We start from the raw sequence: 17544 nt of genomic DNA on the forward strand, positions 1-17544 counted from the left end.
AAATCCAAGTACTTTTGTTACATATTGAAAATAGTCAAGAAACTGAAGTTTTTATTGACCAGTATGTAAAACCGAGGTAAGTTTGCTCTTTGTATTATGTTTACTGAAAGACTGACAAACCTCATTATCATCTGTCATTTTTATATGAACATGGTTATATGTTGGAAGTAAAACATTTATGGTCTTCAATATAAATAAACTGCAACACAAAACTGCAAAAATACAGCTAGAGGGTTGATTATGTTATATATCAGCAAGTCAACATATAGTCAGAGTTGTAAGAAGCTGTATTAACTGAAAAGACATTTTATTAAGTGCTTATGGATTTCTGTACAATCAAACTGTCATTCTCGTGTACAAGATGACTTATGAAGTACTTTGATTTTGATCTGACATCCTTAAAGCAGTTTCTTTTGCAACAAACATTACACTGTAGAGCCATTATAACTTCACAATCATCAGATAGTGTATGACCAGACGTGGTGATATGAGATCTAACACTAGGGAAGCTCCAAATTTTAGTATAACTACTTGACATCTGCATTTTAAAATTTTCATTAGCTTGTAATCAGATAATTGCAACTCATTAGTATAAATGTTAAAAGTGAAGTAGAGATTAGCTTCCTTACAATTTTAGACTTTCTTTAGTTCAAGATGGATTTCATATATATATAAAATTTAAAACGACATTCTCAACATAAGTCGAGGCTGTGAACACGAGGATCTATGGTTCACACTCCGTTTCTTTAAAATCATACTCCACACTTTTGTGTCATGGACTGGTATAAGAGAGAGAGAGAGAGAGAGTCAAGTCTTACCATTCAACTAGAGTAGCCCAAAAGTTGGCAGTGATGCTGTTAAGTGGCTGCATTTCCTCTAGTCCGTTAGTTGAAAATAAGAGACGGCAGCACAGATATCCCTTGTGGATCCTAGCATGAATGTCTACAACAAAACACCCAGGTATGAAAATACTTTTTGATGGTACTAGGTACATGTGCGATCGCCCCGCAACGTAAGCAACCATTTTATGTGGGGCAATCTCATCATGGCACGAAGAGTCCATCCTTTTTGTATTTAAAGACGGCTGATATGGGTATTAAAACTTTTATTAAAATAAAGTTGGGAACTCTTTGTTAACCTGAAGATGACTTAAGTAGGTCGAAACGTTGTTGAAACTGAGAAGTCACTCTATTCACTATATGGATATTTGAAACGATATATCGACATTCATCACCACATAAATGTGCAACCTCGCAACAATATTATTAAATTCTGGGATCATTTCGTTGTTGGCATGGTGGGTTTTAAACGAATTGCACTGTATAACAATATATGCATTACGAGATAATTTTCATATGTCTTCATGGAGATAGCCGATTTGTTTTCTCGTTTATTTACTTATTGGTAGGTCTTGTATATTACAGAAACTTTTCCTTTTCAAAAAAGTACTGAGATTAATAATAGTTATATATTATACATATAACAAATTAATATTTTTACATGACATCCGTTAGATGGCAGTTTAGAGCTAGTAAAGTTTAAATCGTTTTTCTCGTTTATATACATATTGGTCGGCCGTGTATGTTATGGTAACTGTCTCTCAAATAGCATTTTGATTAGTGATAGTATATATAACAAATTACGATTTTTACACGACATTCATTAGATTGCACTATATAGCTAGTAATGTTTAACTGAAAGCATTTGTAGCTCCAAGTTGTTATTTAAACGTTGATTTTTAAAACGCTGGAAAAGATTGTATCATTGATTTATACTAGAGGTCGCATGTAAAGAACGTCTATTACAGAGCATACACTTCTCACTGACAACCCCTCGCAAACAATGCAACACAAAAAGACTTAGAAGAAACAAAGTTGGTTACCCTTAAACTTTTGGCTAACTGGTCAGAGCGCTCGACTCGTAACCCGAAGAGCGTGGGTTCATATCCCGACACAGCCAAGTATACTCGCCTTTTCAGGCGTGGAGGACGTTAGAATATTATGGTCAATCCCACTATTCGATGGTAAAAGAGTATCCCAAGAGTTGGTGGTAAATGGTGATGACTACCTGCCTCTCCTTTTGTCTTTCACTGCTTGCTTAGGAACTGCTAGGGCAGGTAGCTCTCGTGTAGTTTTGGGTGAAATTCAAAACAAATCAAACCTTAATCGTAAGTGTACCTACAGAATAATGTTATAAATGTTGAATTAAATCTGTGGGGTTTATATTCGAGTTTTTATATATATATCTTACTGTGCAGTCTATCTGTGACACTAAGATCAAGGTAAGAAAATACCAGAAAATAATCTGCAGTACAGTAAAAGTTAAGACAAATGATAATGTTAATAACAAAAGAGTTTACATCACGTGAAAACTTTCCATCCAGGTCTCTCTTTTTTTTTTATATATATATAGCGTTTTTCAGTTAGTCGAGGCCCGGCATTACTAGGTGGTTAAGGTGCTCGACTGGTAATCCGAGGGTCGCAGGTTCGAATCCCCATCTCACCAAACATGTTCGACCTTTCAGCCATGGGGCCGTTTAAAGGTTACCGTCAATCCCGCTTTTCATTGGTAAAAGAGTAGCCCAAGAGTTGGCAGTGGGTGATGATGACTAGCTGCCTTACGTTGCTAAATTAAGAACGGCTAACTTAGATAGCCGGCGTGTAGCTTTGCGCGAAATTCAAACAGTCACTCGAAAGCTATTTCCAACAAAAAGAAAAACTAAACGCAAAATAATAATGCAGTTACAGTCTTGTTTAACACTGAAGTTTAGACCCAGTCGTCTGTTTTACAACACATGTTAATATTAAGTTTAAAATACTGCAAAAGGAAAAAGATAAGTGATTATACAAGTATTGTATGTGGTGGAGTTAAGTGTCTGGTGCGAATCTACGTTGGCAGTAGATGAAATTAATGTCAGAATTCAGTACTGCGCTTTTTGTGGTGTGGTATTTTCATCCGATATTTACATACAGGCACATAAAACACAAAATTAACCCAACTGTGTAGCAGCCAAACCCAACAACGATTGGAGATGAAGAAACATCGTTGGTATATACAGTCTAAACAGTGTAAGAGTTATAAGTATATGCTTGATATCTTGAACATATAGAAATCTTCAGAGTCGTTTAAACAGAATAAAAGGCTGAAAGTGGGGGGGCATGGTCGGGTGGTTAAGGCACTCGACTCCTAATCCGAGGGTCGAGGGTTCGAATCCCCGTCACACCAAACATGCTCGCCCTTTCAGCCATGGGGATGTTATAATATGACGGTCAATCCCACTATTTGTTGGTAAAAGAGTAGCCCAAGAGTTGGCGGTGAGTGATGATGACTAGCTGCCTTCCCTCTAGCCTCACACTGCTAAATTAGGGACAGCTAGCACAGATGGCCCTCGTGCAGCTTTGCGCGAAATTCAAAACAAACCAAACCAAACATGAAAGTGGGAATTTAATATACTTCAAACTGATAGAGCACTCAAATGAATTTAAAAATTACATTATGAAATAAGTATAAAATTTCAAACACCAAAATGGTCACAAAAATATCTAATTTGCTTTCTACCATTTCATAACTGTTTTCTGCGATAAACTACTGCGTAGTCGGTGAGACGGTAAATGGTAAATTTTTTTTGTTTGTGTTTTTTTCTTATAGCAAAGCTATATCGGGCTATCTGCTGAGCCCACCGATGGGAATCGAACCCCTGATTTTAGCGTTGTAAATCCGGAGACATACCGCTGTACTAGCGGGGGACAAATGGGAAAATAACCAAAGATATTTGTTTTTAATTTCGTACAAAGCTACATGAGGACTACCTGCACTAGCCGTCCCTACTTTAGCAGTTCAAGGAAGGCATCACCCACCGCCAACTCTTGGGCTACTATTTTGCCAACGAATAGTGGGATTGATCATAACATTATACCGCTCACACGGGTGAAAGAGCGAGCATGTTTGATGTAACGAGGATTAGAAATCGCGACCCTCATATTACGAGTTGAGCGCCCTAACCACCTGGCCATGCAGAGCCTATTTGTGAATAGTAGGGTCATAAGTTAATTGGGCAGTTCCTAACATTTGATGTTAAGGATGATCAGTCTTTTAAGCCAACCAAGCAAGTGTTGTTATAAGTTAGAACAAACAGAATTTTATTATTGATGACGAGAAACCCACTTGAAATATGAATATATCTTAGAACGATTGGTATGGGTTAAAGTGTTCAGGTTAACCTGAAGATGACCTAGGAAGGTCGAAACGTTGTTCTATGCTTATCAATAAAACAGGATTTTAGGCCATACCTATACAAATGTTGAATAGAAATCTAAAGGTTTGGTCTCACTTAGGTATTATTTCTTGTCTTAGACTTTTTATCTATGTAGGGCACTGAATTGTGTTTGAAAGTTTTCAAAGGAGGGCTAGTACTAATACAATATCTAACAGGGAAAGAATATCACAAGAGGGCAGATTAGAATATCTAAATTAATTTCTATTCAAAATAAAAGAAAGAAAGTGCAAGCATGTTTAGTGTGACGGAAATTTGAACCCACGACCCTCAGGTTGCCGGGCCTACCCACATATGATGAATTCAAAAAAGTAATACTTAAAGGATTTTAAAACGAATCACAATACTATTAAATTAGCATAACTAAGCTATCATAAAAATCACTGTCACTAAATAAATCTTTTATGATTTTATGTAGGTTTCTTACCATAACTGTACAACAACTGAATTCGATGTAACAATACAATCCATTCGTCTCGCTAACTCTCTTTATTTTCGTAATTATTAGGCTATACGAAAACCAATTAGTTATTTATTAACTGGTGATCGTATAGTCTATTAATTAAGTAAAATCGTTTGTGATTTTCTACTGCCATCTTCCTGAAAAGTCTTGAGAAGAACTCTAGTAATGATGATTGGTAATCGATCCTGGATCTTACTTGACAGAATAGCTGATTGCTTTCAACTTGTACGGGTTTAGAACTAGAATCAACCACTATTTGAATGTTTTCTTTGTCATGGTGAAAGTGAGTTAGTACGGTTGACCGGTAAGAATTTTTAGTGTTGGTACGTTGTACCAGTAGGTAATGTTATCAAATCATTTGTGTTCAGACTATTCCCAACCAGATGTGACGCGTGCACATGACTAAGGGACCATTTTTAATTACATTCCAACCTGAAATGTATTTTTCGAATTAAACTTAAGTTGACTTTTTACCCCATATACTGCAGTAACTGTTAAAGTGTGCTAATTCAAATATTAAAGCTTCGGTTCGCATAAGTTAACAAGTTAATTCGTACGTATAAAACGTGTGGGGTTAGGGTTAGCCATTACTACCGTACAGGGAAAAATTGAAAATTACTTTCACTTCTGTTTCCTTGGACACCTGTCTTGAATGCACATGAAACAGTCCAAGGCCTGGCATGGCCAGGTGGGTTAAGGCGTTCTACTCGTAATCTGAAGATCGCGGATTCGAATCCCCATCGCACCAAACATGTTCGCCCTTTTTGCCGTGAGGACGTTATAATGGTACCGTCAATCCCATTGTTCGTTGATAAAAAAGTAGCCCAAGAGTTGGCGGTGGGTGGTGATGACTAGTTGCCTTCCCTCTAGTCTTACACTGCTAAATTAGAGACGGCTAGCGCAGATAGTACTCGTGTAGCTTTGCACGAACTTCAAAAACAAAACAAACAAACAAACAAACAGTCCAATCAAAATCTAATAGGAGAGACATCGGACTTGGACATGTGGACAATACATTAGACTGTTTATCAAGCAGACAAAAGACGCAGGGTGAAATTCCAGCCATTACCACGCTGAACACCCTGCTTCTCAGGATTTCCATGAAGATGAAAGCAGAAACGTATGACATAGCCTACTTTGTGGGGTTTGTGTAATATACCCCGAATGTAGGCCTCTATTCAGAATTTTTAGTTTTCCGGTACGACAGCCACCCGCTGTTAGTTACAACAAATATTTGTGAGCGTCTTTTAGTAAAATTCATAGACCAACTAAAACAACTGTCGTACAAACAATCAACATGTCTCCATTGTCATTTATTTAATAGATATTCAAAGTTAAAAACTGCTCTTACGAACTTGATAATGCAGAATATGCATATCTGTCTGTCTATATATATATATGCATCTACGAAGTAACTATAGATATGATAATCAAATACATTAATATATAAAGATTCACACAGTATGGCAGCAGAAAGGAAGGCCCCGCAGTATACCTGATCACTGAAATGAAATTTTTTACGTTAAAAATAAGTAGTTTTATAGCGATGATCTCTTGTTGTTTGTTAAATTAGCACAAAGTTGTACAACAGGTTATCTGTGCTCTGCCCACCACGGGTCTCGAACACTAACTTGTAGGATTGGAAGTTCGCAGTTATAACGCTGTGCCATTGGTTGGTGGAAGGGGAGGTATGACCTATTAAACAAGTCACTGAGTTAAATGTTAGTGTCTTAGCATAAAACTTGTGTATTTCTATAGGTTTTATTTATTGGTCCTTAAAGAGGTGAATACGAAACCGTTACGAGAAAGACGTGCTAATAGTATTTGAATATATGTGGAATGTTTAAATAAATACAAGACAATTAAATAATTAAATAAACTTTATCAGATACATGTTTAATGTGGAAAGAACTGAACACTGTTTTACGTTATATTTAAAGTACATTAACTGGTGGTTAGAACACTCGACTCGTAATCTGACGGTCGCAGGTTCGAATTCCCGTTACCGAATATTCTCGCCCTTTCAACCATAGGGACGTTATAATGTTACATTCAATCCCACTGCTTAATTAGAGACATTCAAAACAAAACAAATTAAAATTAGCCAAGTAATTAATGTAGTTAACTTATATTAATACCGCCTAATTATATAGGAGTATACAATGTCACAACACTTAAAAACCTCCGCTAGTGCAGCGGTAAGTTTACGGGTTTACAAAGCTAAAATCAGGGGTTCGATTCCCCTCGGCGGGCTCAGCAGATAGCCCGATGTGGCTTTGCTGTAAGAAAACACACACAAAACTTAAAGTTGTTTTATAATTTTTATAACTCACGTGTGAATAAAGACAAAGTAATATGTGAAACATACTACTGATTACAAAGCTTTGATTCATCATTTGTAGACCGTCGTTGTCAAAGGTGTCTTCCATCTTAATAAGTTTCGTTTGTAGCAAACATGTAGTTCTGTTAATGTTTAAAACTACATTATTTTAGATGAACGCTCAAATACGAATCAAAAGAAAATTATCTTTTGACTCAGAAATTTAAAACATGTGAGATAAGTGAGGGCCTGAATAACATTGTTTCTTACAGTTAAATATATTTCCGTTGTTGTTCTTTGCCCTCAGGATTTATGAAATCACCACAATCGACAACTTATCGCTGACTCATGCTTTCTACGAAAGCTGATTAAGTTCCGCCGCGAGAGGGCCAAGCACCCGAAACACCGTGTTCTTTTGAGCGGGGAAATTCGTAAGTGCCATTTGAGGTTTGTCGTAGCGGCGAGAGTGGTGGCTTGTGTTGTGTAACTGTTCCTACTCATGTGGCATGTGACTTGGTGAAAATCGGTACAACGTAGAACGGTATAAGCAACGAATCAACATGTCTATTACAGGTAGTAGTAATGGTAAGTTTACAACCATTGAAAAGTTTATTAGAGAAACGCGTCTTTCTCGGATTCGTTCTTTTAAAGGGAATCAAAATATTTTCTCTACATTAGTACTAGTAGTTAACTTACACTGCTGCTTCCTATTTTCAGTCAGTTATACTTATTGTGTTTTCAGTTTCAACGGGTTATCGAACAGTAAAGCCCCTGGCGTCAGTGTAGTGCACCATCGATCTGTAATGTGTGTATTTTTTCTTGGAGCATAGCCACATCGGGCTATCTGCTGAGTCCACCGCGGTCTGTAGTAATCGAACTATTTGAAATCATCGCATAACTAGATTTTAAGAATACAAAATGATGATTATGACGAAAAGAAGGCACTAGTACCTTTCCTTCTGCGAATGTGTGGTATCAAATCACGGGTTTTAGTTCAATTTTTTACCACCCAACATTAGCACCAAATTTTTATAAAGATTAAACAAAACACAACTTAAAAATAAAGTTATCTAAACAACATAATTCTTCCACCTCTAAAGAAATATAGACAAATGTTGGTATTTGTTAGATTTGTATCGGCAGACAAGTAGTATGCTATATATATATTTTGTTTATACCATATTTAGAGCAAGCACGCCACTGTCAATTGTGGTAGCGTTCTATGCATTTTTAAAGTTCAAATGTTTTTTAATTTTTCTTACAAAAATATAGATTTTATAACCGTATAGCATAAAAGTTATTAAATACATATGGCTTATCGTGTGCAACACCCTCGGTGGACTCAGCAGATAGCTTGATGTGGCTTTACTATAACAAAACACATGCACACTCGTGTGCAACATGATGCGTAACATTCATATTTCGCAGCGTCCTCAAAGAAGTGATTCGTTAAAAATCAGCTGTTGACTTACATTTTACCAAAATTTTTAATAGTAAAATTATATGTATATATATATATATATTAAAATTCTGGCTTTCAGCTATAAATATTAAAATTGCTAAAATTCTAATATGCTCATTGTTTATATAATGTTTTTGTTGCCAGTTCATTAAACTAAATATTCTTTCAGGACGCCGACCAGAAGATGGCGTTCCAGATATGACTGTGATAAGTGATATTGATGAAAATGGTATCAATACAAATTTAAAAGTGAGATACGACAAGGATGAAATATATGTATCCTTTATGTTTGTTTGCTAAAATAGTAAGGACGTACATCAGGCTTATACGAATAACATTATCCAACAAAAGCAGATTAAAAATCATAACCATCTAGCCTGGGACTGGTGGTGTGGAATACATACCACCTGACGCGCGAGATCTTTCTGGAATAAGTTTTCCTGTTATACTTTGTGTACTAGACAAGTAGTTTTTATGTTTTGTTTTTCAGGTGCTCTATTTCTAGGTAAACACTCTAGATAAATCTCTGAGGAGACAGGCAAGTTCTTGAAAATTCTGAACACCATAATTCATACATACACACACACGAACATTTAAAAGATACATCCTTCAAACCAAAACTATATATACTTAGATGTACCCACAAAAAAATATATATTCCAATTCATTCACACATTATTTAAGCTAATGCAAAGGTTGCTTTTATGTACAGTAGGAAACCAGTAAAGCTTAACTGCCTGTTCTATGAAAAATATATAATTTAATAAGTACCAAAAGTTTTCAGCTGTTATATATATATGTGTGTGTGTTTGTTGTCATCTTCGACAAAATTGAACTGCTTGTGGCATTTTATTGGTTCTGTTCACTGTTAAGTAAAAGCAAAAACCAAGAAGTTATATTCTTCTTTTTGTATATTTTTTGAAGGTCATGGAGAAGATAAGTGAATATTATGAGCATTTTGTTCCTCGGAAAACAAGTTTTAGAAAAATTCCACAACCTTGGGAGTTTATAAGACACTTTAGTGTTTATCACAAGAAACATAATTGCCAATAAATCAGAGCATTTATAAATGGGCTACTCTATAGGCGATCTGTTTTAAATTTGGTTTGTTTTATGGTACAATTCAACTCTAATGTTGATCCACCAATTTCAGTAGTACCACTTACCTAGTGAGTATCAAAATTTGAGTGTTATGTTATTTAAGCTGAAACTTAATGTACTAATGAATTTAGTTAAGTAAAATATACATTAAATTTAAAATTTTTGTTATTAATATTGTAAAACATTGTTCAGTACGGTCTTATTTGTCAATTTAGACAGCATGAACTAACGGTTTACCCAATCCACATCGTTTATAAACCACGTAGGAGTTGTTTGTATAAGTACACAGCCCAACTTCGTGACGTATTATTTTATAGTACGGTCTAGCAACGAAACAAACGTTGGCTAAGAGGATACTATCTCGAGCACGAATCTTGTACGGAACTTCCGTATGGTACCAACGTCTCATAGGTCGTTGAACAACAAAAATGCACATTGTTTCGTATTCCCCTACAAGCTGTTTATCACACAATTGTAAACATGAAGTCACTTAGTACAGTGTCAGTAAACTTTACATATATCTTTAAATAATGACCTACATTATAGTTTTCTGACGACTGTGACCAACTTTCTGTTTTTTTGTTAAATAGAATCTAGGGTGAGTCTTTCGAGTAATTCCTAGCACTTTCCGTTTCTAGACCACATTTCCGAGACTGCCAGGATAGGGTGGCATGTTTCCGCCCTGTCTCTTGAATGTATTTTATAGACTAGTGGCATAAATATACATATACGGATTACAATTATTTTATAAAGGGTTTACTAATACTTTCACAGAACTAGGGTTGTAAGGGTTAGCTGAGAAGAAACGGCCAATTGACACACACATGGTGTTATGTAACATCTTAAGTATATTTCTCAGTCGTTGAAAGAAAAGCTATCTTGAAAAAAATACCATATTTTATTTTCTTCACGAATTATTAGAAAGTTTTGGGAGTTTTCCTCTCTCTATCGTGAAAATTATTAATATAAACTGATGTGTTATGATGACATAAATTCTTGACCAGTGTTTAAGAAAGTAAACGACCGCCAGGTTAGAGTTGTTGAAGAGTGTTTTCCACTTATCAAATAATATATATTTGTTAGGTTAAACACGAACATTAAGAGAGACTAATTAGTTCGACAATCCAGTAAAAGCGTTGTACATGTTAAAAACACGATTGTTCCACATCAAAGAACAGTTGATGAATGCTAATTTTTGCATCAGTAGACAGGCAATATAGTGTAACTAGAACAATCTAAAACTAAAAGATAGCAAGTGCCAACAGTGTCAATATTCTGTGTATCATTTTGAACGTTTGAAACCGATCACATTCGGTTAGTTCTATGCATAAAACTTAACATTTTATGTGTAGTTTGTCGTTAATAAACACATCATAATTTGTTTACAAGGATCAACAGTAAAATATGCGATATCTGGTATAAATTTAGTGTTACAGTAAAATAGTAATCTATTTACTTATAGTTGGAATTTTTAATGTATATAAAACAGTAAAATACGTTTTATCATTTGAAATAAATGATTATTTGATGAGTTATTTTATTAAATGCCTATTTCTGCTACTTTGGGACACTAAGTTCTCGTAAATTAGTAATTATGTACTTTTTGATTCAAGGCTGTAGTCCTCAATTGTAAGCATTAAAAGATTTGTCAAAGTTTAACCCAGCACTAGGTGGCTCCCAACTCGAATGAATGAACACGTAAATATTACCAGAAATTCTTCAAAGTCAACCACATGTTTAACAGTAGCGTTGCAGTAAAAGACAATGGTAATTTTAGTAAAGTTAATAAAGCTGGAATAGAACAGTAGTTTAAAGTTTGTGAAAATCGTGGGTTTGCTGCTCTGAAATCATACATATTTAATTCTCTTGACCTTAAATTTGCTAATTAATGTTAACCCTAATAATAAATATATACCATATCTAGTGGAAGCTTCCAGATTATGGGGTATACAATGCATTGTTGGATTTCATCCAGTGTTTTAAAAATGTACCTATAGTAGAACAAACTCATAAACTCTACACTTTTTTTTTTACAAAGATATTTTAATATTGTTTTTTTGAGTTTTAGTTTTAATCTTGAAACACCACAATAATAATTGAAGTGATGCGATTTATTTTTGCGATACACATTCGAGACCGAATGTATAACACGATTGTCCAAACGATTATGAAACAATGCTCATTGTTAGAAGCAAATCAATATTTTCTTTAACAAACAGATAAAAGTAAAAATATACATTTATTTTAAACGAGGGATTGGTTGATTCTTACAATAAAGTGTCTAAAGATTTAGTGGGTATAATTCTTAAAATAAAACAGTATATATTTTCAAAGCTGAGCAGGTATTGTCTTTGTCAACTATTGTTTCAGTGGTTTCTTTTAACGAGCATGCTTGATACTGCCTTGTCAAGTCGATAAAATTATATGAATGACGTCATACGTTATTAGCAGGTGAATCAGACGTTTTGTCTCAACGTGTTTGGCTGTAGTGAACATACATACCTGGTATTATTAGGTTCTGTGAAAACTGGTAATATCGACCAGCTCAGAATGCATGCTGTTAAAAGCTCTACACTCAGATTAACCCGGAACTAGGTTTTACATCTTTCATGCATGTGACATTCTCCTATAACACATGAGATTTGTTTATAAAAATATAATACGCCATTTTTATATAGGCTATACTGCAAAGATAAATTGACGATATTGTCTAAGGCGATATAAATATATTTGATTCGTTAAGAGTAATTGGGATTGCGTCGTTACTGACGTGTTGGTCAACTTTCCCATCTGGCTATTTCTTTCTAACTAATATTTTTATTATGCATAAGATAATACACATATCTAATAAAAGGAAGTATAGTTGGTTTTGTCAGTTCCTTGTTTTGATATTAATAAACAACTTATTTACTTGAGACACCACTCGTAGTTGGATTGACAAGTAGGAATACTGAGTTTGAAATATTTACATTTGTGTCTTATCTTAGGCTTAGAAAGAATAGTTAACAATGCGTAACCTCTATATTACGGTATGCGTTTAGTGTTTTAAAATCAATTTATAAAAAAAAGATGTCGAAGGTTTTCTGTCCTTGAAGTGCAGGATGATATAACAAAGTTTTTAAACTACCGGAAAACGTCACGTCACGCATGAAAGCGACATGTATACATACTATGTATGTATGGGTCCATGCATGCAAGCCAGAGACTATTGATAATCGAAATCAGTTATTAGCCAAGCGTCCGCTTTTTCACTTGGAACGCTTGAATGTGAAATAAAAGTTACCATGAAAGTTTAAAGTTTTTATTGTAAGTTGAAGAGTTATTTTTATTGCTAAGAAATAAATAAAACAATATATGTTATTTCAGAAAACATAGTTGTTTTTTTTATTCAAACCAGGCCCGGCATGGCCACGTGGGTTAAGGCGTTCTACTCGTAATCTGAGGGTCGCGGGTTCGAATCTCTCATCGAACCAAACATGCTCGCCCTTTCATAAGTGGTGGCGTTATAACGTTACGGTAAATTCCACTATTCCTTGGTAAAAGAGTAGCCCAAGAGTTGGCGGTGGGTGATGATGACTAGCTGCTTTCCCTCTAGTCTTACACTGCTAAATTAAGGACGGCTAGCGCGGATAGCCCTTTTGTAGCTTTGCACGAAATTCAAAAACAATAATATTGAAACCAACGTGTTACCATTACGGCTTCACTGAGGCAAAAAAAGACAGTTGTTAACTGAATTTAGATTTATACAAATGATTTCAAAATAATTCGATTCTGAGGAAGGAGGTAAACGTCACAGGAGAATATCACATCGTTGTTGTCAAATTATATTTTACTTGACGTAAGGGATTGTGAAAGTACCTGCAAGAGAAACATTATATTTATCATTAGTATTAGGCTTATTAATTTATTAAACACTACATTCTTTATCTAGTTCTTTAAGGATTTTCAAGAAGTAGCAGTTTGTGTAACAATATAATTCCAACCACGCTCTATTCATAACATCCATTACCAACGACGTGTTTCTCTCAGTTTACAACTCTTCAGGCCGATTGTGATGTAACAACATACGTACCGTGTTTCTCCGATAATAAGACCTACCCATAAAATAAGACCTAGTGTGATTTTTGGGGATAGTTTTAATATAAGCCCTACCCTTAAAATAAGCCCTAGTTAAGAGTGGCAGGAAGAGGAAAGAAATAAAAAAAAATAATTTATTAATTAGTTTAATAGTTAGTTAATTAGTTTGTTTAAGTATTAATCAGTTAGTTTAATAGTTTAATAATAGTTTATTTTAAATGGTTAGTTTAATAGTTTAATAATAGTTTATTTTAAATGGTTAGTTTAATAGTTTTACTTTGTAACTTCATTTTTTTAATATATCAAAATAAGACATCCCCCGAAAATAAGCCCTAGTGTCATATTTTGGAGTGAAAATTAATATAAGCCCTGTCTTATTTTCGGAGAAACACGGTAGACACCTTTTACTAGTAGACCAAGAATAATTACAGTTATATTTGTCATAAGAAAGAAACTGAGGGGGGAAGCACACAAAGACAATATTATACTATTTAAAGCACAAATAAAATATATTGTTATGCTAATTAAATGTGAAAAAATTACAATTCCATTGTGATTTTAATGTGTAACTGTGGTTTATTTTCTGAGATAAAAAACTGACAGTTGATAATAACATTTGGTGTCATAAGACAAGCCATATCAATTATACCTTGTTTGTCAACAAAATTCTCACCTATAGCACTGTCTTCACGGTCTAATTAATGTGTAAACAGCGCTATGGTGTTCGTTAATTCCGTGCTTTCTAGTTCTGCCAGTTTTACCAAAGCATACAGAAGCACAAGACCTGCATATCAAATTTGAGACGACGTTTTTGTGGTTACGCTACAACCTGCACATTTGTTTGCAGGTTTACTGCATGTTTTGGGTTTAATAACTACGTTCTAAGTTATTTAGATTTACTGGTAATATGTAAAGTTATGTAAGTACGACTTCTTTTTCTACACGTTGTATTAAACATCTTTATTGCAATGAAGTCAAAGTCAGATTAAATAATATTTATCAGATCGGGCACTTGAATTTTCGAACCTCTTTATCAGCCAAACAATGTTCGAGAAATTCATAGAAATAAAAGCTTGCTCGAATAAAAAAACAACAAACAAACAGTTTTTAACATTTTAATAAACGTCTGAAAAGTTTATGTGAAAGTTTTGCGTTCTTTATTTATAATTTGGAAATGGGTTGGTATTCGTTTTTCTAAAACTGTGGTGTAAGATCTTTCGATTTATAGCATATAACTCACATTCATTACCATAACTTTATATTCAAATTTAGTATTTCTAGGTAAAGTTTGTAAAAAAATTGATCAGAAATTTAATAATAAGCAAATTGTTTATATAACATTGTATAGTAAAGTTGTCAGACTTTGTGATTGCTCTAGTTACATCCTAGTATGTTTTTAACATACTTAACTATTAGACATACACTGGAACAATCCTTGTTGCAGTAAATCCATATAAAGAACTGGATATTTATGACTTGGTAAGTTCTTGGTAATTCTTTTGTTCTTATTGTGATTTGTAATGGATAGGTGTCGTTTTGAAACTGTATTACACAAGGCTAAGGATTAATAATTACTCATTATTGAAGCTGAGAATAAAATATAAATGTGGCATTTTCAAACTTTCGCAAAATAGATTTTGTCTATTTCATTGTTGATAATTATTTTAAATACAATTTGAAAAAATAGATTTAATAAATGTAAGAGAAGTATAATTGTACACGCTGTGAATAACTTTGTAATTATTATTATTTTAAAGGACTGGGTTTTCAACTATAACGGTCAGAAAATTGGCCACCAGGAACCTCACGTGTTTGCTATATCGGAAGCAGCCTATTCCAATTTACAGAATAAAAACCTAAACCAATCTTGCGTGATTAGCGGAGAGAGTGGCGCAGGAAAGGTAATTAAAAACTTATTTTTATTCGTTGGAACTTTAAAGTTCCATTACAAACATATTAAAACAAATTCTTACAGTAATGTTAAAGGAAAAGTATGGCGATATGTATCTTCACCTAATACTTAGTAAACCTATTTGAACTTTGAACGTTTTTTTTAAATGAATTATGTTTAATTGTGTGTATGTTTATCTTATAGTAAAGCCACGCCCACCGCTAGTACAGTGGTATGTCTCCGGATTTACAACGCTAAAATCAGGGGTTCGATTCCCCTCGGTGGGCTCACCAGATAGCCCATGTGGCTTTGTTATAAGAGTAAAGCCACATCGGGCTATCTGCTGCGTCCACCGAGGGGAATTCAACCTTTGATTTTAGAATAGCAAATCCAAAGACTTACCGCAGTCCCAGCAGGGGACTATATTTAATTGACACGGAAGTTTTACAATTTAATATTTCTGCGTCGACTATGTGGTATAAAAATAAAACTTATTTTATTTGAATAACGGTTGTTTATATGCCGTATAACCTATAAAAGTGTCATTGAATCATGGAACGTGAAATGGCATGCAGTTAATATTAAAGTGAAATATTTAACATATCGCAGACACATAATTTTAGTGAAATAACTTTACGTTTTGGTGCTGTTTCACGATATTCTTAAGTGTTTTTATTATAACTTAAACAGTACCAGAAAAGTGGTCCCTAGGTTGGACAGCAGTAAGTCTTCGGATTTACAATGCTAAAATTGTGGGTTCGATTCACCTCGGTGGACATAGCAGATAGTCCGATGCGGGTTTTCTATAAAAACACACACAGACACACACCAGAAGTGAGTCAGGTGGTTATAAATTTCATTTCCTACTGTGTTACTTGTAAAGTACTTTATTTCAATATCAAAACTAAGTGGGGTAAGAACAAAAATGTACGAGGTAAATCATTAACTGGAATATGGCATGTTTCTAAAGTTTACAGACAACTAATTGTACATTATATATCATGTTTAGATTCCATTTTAGGCTTTTACTTCAGAGATTCTCCTTTAAATTTCACCTCTTGTGAAAAAGAAAATAAATATTTAACATGCAGATAATTCTAATTAAAAAAAACAAAACATCTTAGGTGTGAAAAAAAGGTGCGGCCAAAAATGATTGACGTGCGTCTTAAACCAATGAAATCAAAACTGGCAGCTACTCTTAATTATTTATTAGGTAGGTAGGCGTCGTATTCAATTTCAATCATTCTGGTGAGTAAACAATAATATGCGGCCTAGCTAACTAATGGATATATTCTTTGCTGTAAAATTCTTGTCAATGCTATAACTGTAGCTACAGTTTTTATTTCATTGATTTTTGTCAATACACACCAACAAACTACAGAAAGTAAGAACATGACACTCAATAGTAACTAACATTAGCTTTAGGATCACAACCCTTGTAGTTTACACTCTAAATTAGTTAATATCTTCTCTTATAGTAACTACGTTAATTTTTGTCTACACTCACATACACTTCAAGCATTATTATTTACAATAATTGCTGCAGTTAATATTACGTGACCCTAAACGCTCTTTAATGAAGAGAATGTAATACATTTATGCTGAAAAGATGATAATGAATAATAACTGTTCTCCTCTACGATACTTCTGAAAACCTGAGCTAAAAATTGCTAATCCAGCTTGCTTGGCCTAACCAATACTTGTGCACGTGCTTTTTCAGCCAATAGTTTTTACTGCTGTAATTCAGTCGTTTCTACTCCGAATGATAAAAACTAAAAAGGGTTCACTTTTACTCTTAGGTGAGACTATTTATAAATATTTGTAAATATTTCATACCGAGAGCTTAAACGACTTTTTATGTATGCATGTGCAAAAAGTTTACTCAAAATTAAGCGGTTTTTGTTGAATAACTATACACATGTGACATATATAAACCAAATTTGACAACTAATTCTAG

General features: G+C 34.1%; 1 protein-coding gene across 2 annotated transcripts in view; it reads left to right on the forward strand.

The window, feature by feature from the left end:
• The first annotated feature begins 7475 nt into the window (after positions 1 to 7475).
• The window catches only part of LOC143226563 (unconventional myosin-VIIa-like), a 71905-nt gene continuing 61836 nt past the window's right edge, over positions 7476 to 17544 (forward strand). Inside the window, exons 1-4 of one of the 2 annotated variants that reach the window (XM_076457686.1) lie at positions 7476 to 7641; positions 8688 to 8794; positions 15113 to 15175; positions 15454 to 15597. In XM_076457686.1, coding sequence (XP_076313801.1) covers positions 7617 to 7641; positions 8688 to 8794; positions 15113 to 15175; positions 15454 to 15597 — 339 coding nt within the window. In that variant the 5' untranslated portion in view covers positions 7476 to 7616. The remainder of the gene's footprint in view (positions 7642 to 8687; positions 8795 to 15112; positions 15176 to 15453; positions 15598 to 17544) is intronic. The other variant, XM_076457685.1, reaches the window with a different exon arrangement.

This window comes from Tachypleus tridentatus, chromosome 9, assembly GCF_004210375.1.
Source record: "Tachypleus tridentatus isolate NWPU-2018 chromosome 9, ASM421037v1, whole genome shotgun sequence".
Classification (NCBI taxonomy): Eukaryota; Metazoa; Arthropoda; class Merostomata; order Xiphosura; family Limulidae; genus Tachypleus; species Tachypleus tridentatus.